This window comes from Sinocyclocheilus anshuiensis, unplaced genomic scaffold (genome assembly GCF_001515605.1).
Source record: "Sinocyclocheilus anshuiensis isolate Anshui unplaced genomic scaffold, SAMN03320099.WGS_v1.1 scaffold627, whole genome shotgun sequence".
Classification (NCBI taxonomy): domain Eukaryota; kingdom Metazoa; phylum Chordata; class Actinopteri; order Cypriniformes; family Cyprinidae; genus Sinocyclocheilus; species Sinocyclocheilus anshuiensis.
The window spans coordinates 635129-644361 of NW_015549703.1; the positions used below are offsets into that span (position 1 = coordinate 635129).

Genomic DNA, 9233 nt, shown 5'->3' on the forward strand with positions numbered 1-9233 from the left:
ATTCACGGTATTTAGAAGTGCCCACGATAACAATATTGTGCATATTCATTACCGTGATATATCGCATTACCGAATAGTAAGTTTTAAGTCTACTTAAATTACACTTAATGAAGTTTTATAATAAAAGTTACAATTACATAATATTTCTATTTCAATTCGTTTTTTTATATAAACATTTAAATGGTGGCTGTCATAAAAACTTGATGGATTTATTCAAACATAAATTAAACATTGAAGAACAGTAAAATTTATAATGAATGTTATATGGTGCATATATTTAATCTGATTAATGAGTTTATGGTCACGAATATGTTTTTCTGAGGTATTGTTTACAAGCCGTTATATTGACGTCTTTGCGCGGCTGAAACACTGATTGAGTGATTACATGAGGCAGGATATGGATTGTAAAGTTGTACCCTTACTTTTAACTTACCTTCGGATGCTTAGTCATGCTTATTTTGTGCTGAAACTGGTATTAATGTGGAGGAGATGATCCGTTCACGTACGCCTTGCGCTGTCGCATCTGTTGATTGAGGCGCTACAGTGATCTGTCACTCCACATTAAATGGCGCCAAAACGGCATTTATTGTTTGAATGCTGCAATACAATGGACAGAATTTGAAATTAAAACTAAAACTTTTTCATATTAAAAATACCAAAGCACAATGCTTATTGCGATTTATTGGATGGGAGGTGCCCTTCAATGTTGCGTCCATTAACTGAAAACAGGATAGAATAATCGATTCTTGGGATTTAAGAATCGATATTGTTCCGTAAAAATGAGAATCGATTAAAACAGAGATCTATATTTTTTTTACCCAGCCCTATTTTCTAGTATCAGATATTTTGAAAGTGTACGATTCCTGCATTTCTTGCTTAACCAGTTGACTTAGCATTTGAGACTAAAGTTATTTTCTTTTGCTTAGGGCAAAAACAAATTGTGGATTCCAGTGTTGACCTAAGTGAAGATTGAAAAATACTTTGAGGATTTCTTTTAAACACAAAATAGTCACTGTACTGATCGATAACGTTCCGTCCATTAACTGAAAACAGGCTAGACTAATCAATTCTAGGGATTTAAAGTCACCATGAAATCAAAATAGAAAATTCTTTTTTTTTAATGGAATACTGTAGTGTTTATTATCAATAATTTATCCGTGCACTTCATTATTTTTTTAAAACTCATGTGCCCTTGTAATCTTTAATCAAAAACGTTAACCTCCCCTCCCCCTCAAAACGACTCATCTTCTCGGGATAAACGACGGGGAAAAGCTGAAGCTGATGCTTCACTTTATAGCACTGACGCCAGTCATGACGGAGTACGTTACTTCTAAACATTGAAAAGATATTAGGATATTACGACAACATTACTCTTAGGACATCGCAAACTAATTTTTTTCACGAATATGAGAGACTGGCATTCAGATCTGCCTCCATTTTATTAGCAACGCCCCAGCTTCCAACGATCCAATCAATTCCCGAAGGACGAAATCAAGTCCCGCCCTCTTATTTCAGATGCCGTTTCACTCGGATATACGTCACAGTAGAGAAAAGACAATCGCAACTTCCGTTTCATGCCGACTTTAAGAATCGATATCGATATCTATATTTTTTACCCAGCCCTAGTAAACTATAATAGCTGTAATAAGCTATTGTTGTTGTTGTTGTTGTTACATAAATATACAAATGAACCATTTTAATGAGAATAATAATATTTTTAATTAATATGATTAATGTGATAAATATAATTATTAATAATGACATTTAGTAGTACTAGTAATAATAAAATAGTTAAAAATAATATAATGATGATGATATAATAGCTATAATAAACTAATGTTATTTTTACATAAATATACAAATAAACAATAGTAATTATAATTAATTATGATAATGAACTGTAATAGCAAAAATATTAATACATTATCATAAAAATGCAATACATAAAAACATTATCTTAGCTGAAAGACTAAAACAGAGATGTAACACTTGCTAATTTGCTTCTCTGTTCTCAAGAAAGATTTTAAGAAAACAGAAAGAAAAAAAAACGAGCGTACAAAAACTTAATATACTCAAAAACTAGATATTTATTAATCGAAAAACATTGGTTGCTCCTAACCCTGAAAACACAATAATATATATATATATATATATAAGTGGACCTTGTACTATTCTGTGGTTTAAGATATAACCACATAATTTCCTAAACAACAACACATTTTTAAACCTAGAAATTTCACCTTCAAAGACTATTAAAACTGATCACATGGACTAAACCTCACTGAACCTGAAAACAGGAACCTGAGAAGTTGAATGACATTGTGAAGGAGGTTAATTTCAGCATTATCATGGTACAAAGGGCTTTAATGAAAGCAGACGACTTCTCTATGCCCTACACACTCTCCTGTCACTAGCAGACCACCTTCAGACACTCAACACAGTCCTTCAGTGTGTGTGTGTGTGTGTGTGTGTGTGTGTGCGCTTTGAGCCTTTGACCTCTCAGACTGACTCCTGTGGCTGTCTCTCCTGCTGTAGGATCTGGTGTCCTTGTTCAACTTCCACAACTACGACAACCTGAGGCACTTCGCCAAGAAGCACGATCCTCGCAGAGAGGGAGGGGAGCAGCGGGTGAGTGCCCGCTTCCATTTGCCCTTCCCACGTGCCCCATCGATGCGTTAACCACGTCTTGTATGAATGACTGCACGTAATAATTTATTCAAGACTCTGAAGCTTAGAAAATACAGCAGAGGAAGCTTATTTCCACTAAACGCCTGCAGTCAGCCATATACAATCACGCCCCCTGCTGGAGGATTTTTACACTACATGCATAGATAGGTAGCTGCTTCACGTCCCAAAGAGTGTAGCTGATTTTTGATGTTAAAACAGCGAGTAAAGAGCAGCGGTTGATTCATCATCAAAGTTCTCAGCTGTGCATGAGATTCTAATTATGCATGTCGATTGCCATATCTTGCTTTGCCATGTTTTACGCTGTTTTATCCCAAGTTTTTGTTTTGCTTGCTTCAGTCTGCATTTTTAGATTTGTAATCAGAAGGCCCAGATGGAATCTGTAAACTTTTCCCACATTTCAAATAATCTGTGCAGTGGATGTAAACATGGTAAAAAAAGTGCATACTCTTATCTAAAGCTGGAAAAATAAACAGATTAGCTTAAATATTTAAATCTGAATACAGGCCCAAAAAAAAATAGCAAAAAAGATTTGTTATAAAATATAGTATCATTGGCACAAGAAAACTGCAGTGATATATTATGGGGTCCGTGGTGATGCTTTTTGAATCAATTTATGTGACTTGTGTAAACACAATGAGGTTTTTTTTAACTGAGAATAATAATAATACAATTATTAATAAGCAAAGTTGTTGTTGCAAAGTAATATAATTTATTTAATATATATTAATAGATAAGTAGTTTTATATAATCTGTATTTTTATATTATTATCTTATAGGGATGCTAGGGATGCTCAGACCAATATCGGAATCGGCCTATAATGGCTTTAAATGTAAATATCGCATTATATCAGCAAAAATCCAATATCGTGCATCCCTATTATCTTATTCATTATTGTATATTACAATATAATCTAAAATATTTTATATTATTATTATTGTTATTATATGATGCATGTGCAGTTTTTATAAGCCATATTTTTTCTTTGTTTTTTTTTTTAATAGGAGGGCTCTCTTTGTGATACTTTCTTTAGAGACCCCCAAAACTAATCTGTTCTCTGTGTTGCTCAACACAGCAGTACACCTTCGGACCCCAGGATAACGAGAGCCTTTCAAATGAGCTATCTCTCAAAGACACTGTGTGGACAAAAGTCTGGCCTACTGAGCACAATGAGGACAGCTTCATTACATTCACTACATGCTTTATGCAGTTTATCTGGAAGAGATTTTCTCTGTTTTGATTTCTTCAGTCTGCATACGTAGATTTATAATAAACAGGCCCAGATGGTATCTGTATACTTTTCCGCATTTCCAAAAATCTGTGGAATGAATTTAAACATGGTAAAATGAGTTCAACTTTGCTGAAAATACTCTTATGTATATCTGAAAAAATAAACCGATTTTAATATTTAAACCTTAAAACCTGATTTAAAAAAAAATAATACAAACCTTGGGCATGAGAAGATTGAGATTGGGCAACTGAGACAGTTTTCCTGTTGAAAAGTATAAGTTGCAAGTTAAAATAAGTGGAAAAAGAAATTAAAAGGCTTTTTACAAATCCAAAATATCGTTCTTCTTTTTTTCAAGGGGTAACATTATCAATTGGCTCAATAATAATAGTAACAATAATAATAGTAAATATTAATTATTGCAAATAAATATAATTTATATGCTGTTATTTATATTCACTATATTATTCAATCAAAAATATTATTTTTTAATTATTATTATTATTATTATTATTATTATTATTATTAACCTGCATGCACAGATTCCGTGTGGGCCTGGTCATCTGTTAATAATGAGCATGAGTTTAAATGAGGCATGTGCAATTTCTGTGATAATACAGACCTCTTATGGGCTTTTTTGTTTTAAAATGTTGAAAAACATGACATTTTCCCAGCTGTGTGAATACGAGGCCTCTCTTTGTGACTGTGTTTGTTTTTGTTGACTTGAAATCTGTTCACACGTCACCATATTGAACAGTGTGAGTCACACACTTTCCCTGGAGGCCCCAAAAAAACTAATGTTCTCCGTGTTGCTCAACACAGCAGTACACCTTGGGACCCCTGGATTACGAGAGCCTTCAGAAAGAGCTGGCTCTCAAAGACACTGTGTGGACAAAAGTCTCGCCCACTGAGTGCAATGAGGACAGCTCCACTACTGTAGTCTATAGGATGGAGAATGTCGGAGAAGGCAACTAAAACGGATCTGACTCACCTCGGCGAGCTCTTTGACAGTATATATTTATGTACTTTAACAGTTATTTATTTTCAATGAATCTCATTCTGCGCACATGTTAGTTCTTCACCAGTCTCGGTGAATATGAATGACTATTGTAGAGGATATGTCTAAAGCCTTATTACTTGGCTTGTGTTTATCTATCTGTGCTAATGCTTAAAAGCATAGCGGAGGGCTTTATTCTTCACTTGTACTGCATGGACGTTAGGTGCGGTGGGATTTATAGTCACAGGTGTTTTTTCGGTGGATGTTGAGGATTGGCTGCTGAACAGAGACTACAGGTGGTTCTGTGTTGCACTACGATTGAATGTTGTGGTCATGCATAATGAACCGCATCTCACCACACGCAGAGTCTTCAGTAAGGTGTCATGAGCATATGGGCGTCCTCTGAAACTTTTTGTTACAGGTGACTTAGGCCGGTAAGTGTGACCTTCATTTGAAAAGAAAAAATGAAAATTCTGTCATTATTTATTCACCCTCATGTTGGTTTAGCCCTGTATGTTGCTGGTGTTTCTGTGGAACACACAGAAAATGTTCATGCAAATTTTTTTTTACCATATTCCATATAAAATAAATAACCATAAAAATTGTCCATCTGACTATATTTTAAAGTCTTCTGAAGCCATATACTAGCTTTTTGTTGGAGAAAATACAAATTTGTGTTCACAAAAAATCTTTTTAATTTCCTTTGAATAATTATCAGTCACTATTATTTATCATTGAATAATAGTGATTTCTGTCTGTTCCTAACACAAAGCTGTTACACAGTTTACCAGACTATAAAAGCAATAGTACACCCAAAAATGAAAATTTGGTCATTATTTACTCGTTCTGACCCCATATGATGATGTTGTTGTTTCTGTGGAACACAATAATTTTCATTCAACCTTTTTGCATATTCCAGAAAACAATCTCTATGAAATGACCATAAAAGTTGTCCATCTGATTATAATTAAAGTCTTCTGAAGCCATATACTTGCTTTTATAAGGTAAAAGATGAAAATTTAAAGCTGCAGTACATAACTTTTGGCGCTCTAGCGGTTAATAAACAGAACTGCGTGTGTCTTGCGGAAGAACATTGTAGCCGGAGCTACTTCTCTCTGTTTATGTCTATGAGGAATTACGCCGGTACTGGGCTACTCCGCAGCGGTACCTTCCCGAACCAGTCTAAAATAATCCGCATATAAACACTTATTATAGGTGTACCGTAGTGATTCAGGACAAGCCAAAAATGGATTCATGGTGTACTCGATTATTATATACATTTTGTACATTTTGAACACAAAAAAGTTACGGACTGCAGCTTAAAGTTACTGAAAATGGCATTTGGTGCAAATTTGGAATCTGAGTTCGAATGCATTATCATTGAATTACATCTACAATTCAGTCTGTTCCTAGCATAAAGCTATTATATGACTTAAAAAAAAAAACTGGACCATTTGTATAAGTGATGTGTGACATGCAGCCAACTATGGTAACCCATACCCCATTTGTGCTCTGCATATGACATACAACATAAAGGTGAAGTAGTTATTTCCATTTTGGCTGAACTACTCCCTTGCTACTGCTCCCTTAGGACACAGTGTGATTTCATTGCGACCAAGTGTAAGGTTAAAAGGGACCTCATGTTGCAAATGGGGTATTCATTTTTAGATTAGTCCGGATGCGTTCCTGCTGAATTGCTTGTCTTGGTGACTGCGTGTCCTGAGAGGACTATTGTAATGTGCAGTGTTTGCATCATAGAGCCGCACTAGTACTGCTCAGCAGCCAGTTAAAGTCTGCTGTCAGACCGTCTTTGCAGTGAAATCAATAATGTTACAAACCTTCCACTCTTCCGCCTGCCCTTAGTTCCATTTCTGTCTGTATATTCTCATATATTATTGCTAGAAACATTTATGCACCTTATTGATAGTTCAAAATGTTGGTTTATATCAAACTAAGCTTCGATAAGCTTCTGAAATGGTTTTATTGGTGAAAAGATGCTGCCCTTATCAGGAATATATTAAGTATTTTCTGTTTTTTGTTTTATATGTGTTGCAAAAACAAATTTATTTTATTTTTTGAATCTTTTAAATATAAATGTTCATTTTATTTTTGCATGATTTGCTTTGCTTTCACAGGCTTGTTTATTTCTGGGTTTTGTTGCTTAGTTTCACAAGTTTTGTGTTTGTGTATTTGTATTATAATTTTCATGTCTCGTTTTTGTGCTGCTTTAGTGGAGAAGTGTTTCTCATGCTCACTGACAGCTTTAACAGTCAAAATATGAGTTCATTACAGTCTGGCTTGAGGAAGCAGCTCGCTCTGATTACTTGAACAGCTGTCAAATGCTTCATCACTATATATTATCATCTGATTTTACACTGTCACAACAGTTCTGTTTATTTTCTCTTGTTTTCTCATTGTGTATTTATGTCATTTGTTCTGGTTTTCTTTTTTGTATCATTAATAAATTTATTTAATCTCATTGTTACCTGAAATCAGTTGTGTTCCATTTGTTGCTGTTTTGTGTGTTTTGGACAATCATTTTACTGGTTTGTGTTCTGAAACTTTCTCAAAAAATCATTCTTGATTGCTGGAATGACAGCTTTACTTCAAAAGTCCCGTTTGACTATGGCTTGCATGAAAACCACAAAAAAACAATAACATAAAATATTTAAATAAAAGGATTAATGTTCAAGGAAAACATGAAAGTTGCAGGGAATAATTTTTTTCCCATGCTTGAGAAGTCATAGAAATTGATCAATTCTTTTACATTTTATGATACACTTAGTATGAAGTATCATTTATATATAAAATGATTATATATTATTTATAGAAGATTTTTTTATTGTATTTATACAAAACATTTTTCACTTAGAAGTTGCTTTTTGTGAGCATTTTTTAAATCTTCATCCAGTAATGGTGCATGATTGGAAAAGTCATGTAAATTAATTTGTTTAGCAGAAGGTGTGGGAACTTTTTCTGGATCTGCCATCCATTGTAGCTCTGCTGCCTTGCCTTCTGTTGCACTTCATGGTAAGCTAAGTGTTTAGTCTGTCTGTGCAAATCACAGTTCCTGTTCTCAGCACATCCTGTTCTCATTGGCATGAAGTAATCAAGCCTTGCACTGATCCTGTTGATCCAGGATGAGAAATGAAACTGTACAGGGCACCTCGTGGCTTTAAAGTTAACAAAACCACATCTTGGACTAAACTCTTTCAGTCATTATTCTATTATTGTTATTAGCTTTTCCTTGTGATCCATCATTTGTTAGAAACACAGCTAAATTAATTGAATTCATCTCTAGTTGTGTTGCTGTAATACCGTTTCGTTCCAAATGTCTGATGTCTCATTACATGTCCATTCATACAGCAGTGGTTGTCTGTGTGTGGATCACATGCTCATAGCACAGTGTAACTTGGCACACAGATGACATCTCCTCTATCTTGCTTTCTTTCTTACATGCTAGCGTGCAACAGCCTAGAAAACCTTCAAAGCAATATAAGATGTAAACAACCTTCAAAATGACCTTCAAACAGTTTTAAAATCAAGCAAGTTTGTCTAGGTTTTCTAGTTGAGTTAATCTGAAATTAACATGCACATTTCTGGAGAATAATTACACAGCAGACAGGAGTAGTGTTTTGTGTTTCTATTTAAGACATTAAGCTGACTTAGATGTAATTGGATTATAATTAAACACACATGCAAGGAGACTCTGACATTTCTCGGATGATCTTTAGGCCCAAAGACACTGACAACTTCTACCACTGGAAAGCAAGAATACTTCATATACGAGATAATAGTGAGGTATTGAAGTATAATTAAATAAAAACTTTAATTTAAACAGTTCATTTAAAGTATTAAATCTGAATTTAAATCTGCATGGTCATTACATGTTTTTAATGTAATCTTTATGTACATTCTTCATCTAATGTTAAATACCAAGTGTTTATGTGTTGTAAAACCGATCATATTTGTATTTGACCATCTGATTGTTATTCGAATTGATGGTTTTGGTTGGTTTGTGATCACTTTTTTGTACAAAACTTTACTAAGAATGGCACAAATAGAATTTACAGAGAATGGCTTTGCAACAAGATGTGCACTTTTTTGTAAGTTGTCTGTATTTGTTGTCTTGAAGTTTGGGGTTTTGCTGACTAACATGAAGGGTTGCTGATGTCCCCTAGTGGTGCCTTTCTGTCCCTCACCAGCACTTGCCTTAAAGGGGTCATATGATGCTATTTTAAAGATCATTATTTGGTGTAACAGAATATGTTGACATGCTTTAATGTTCAAAAAACACATTATTTTTCAAATACTGTACATTA

At 34.2% G+C, this 9233-nt stretch overlaps 1 protein-coding gene across 7 annotated transcripts in view; it reads left to right on the top strand.

Annotated features, from left to right (window-relative positions):
- LOC107660591 (glutaminase kidney isoform, mitochondrial-like) overlaps positions 1-9233 on the top strand; it is a 54040-nt gene that overhangs the window by 33264 nt on the left and 11543 nt on the right. For 3 of the 7 annotated variants that reach the window (XR_001631021.1, XM_016449930.1, XM_016449931.1), the window contains exon 14: positions 2536-2628. Coding sequence is in view for 6 of the 7 variants with exons in the window: in XM_016449930.1 (XP_016305416.1) it covers positions 2536-2628 (93 nt within the window). In the remaining variant the exon portion in view is untranslated. Of the gene's footprint in view, positions 1-2535; positions 2629-3690; positions 4269-4736; positions 4958-9233 lie in introns of those variants that run through there. The other 4 variants (XM_016449933.1, XM_016449934.1, XM_016449932.1 and 1 more) reach the window with 4 other exon arrangements.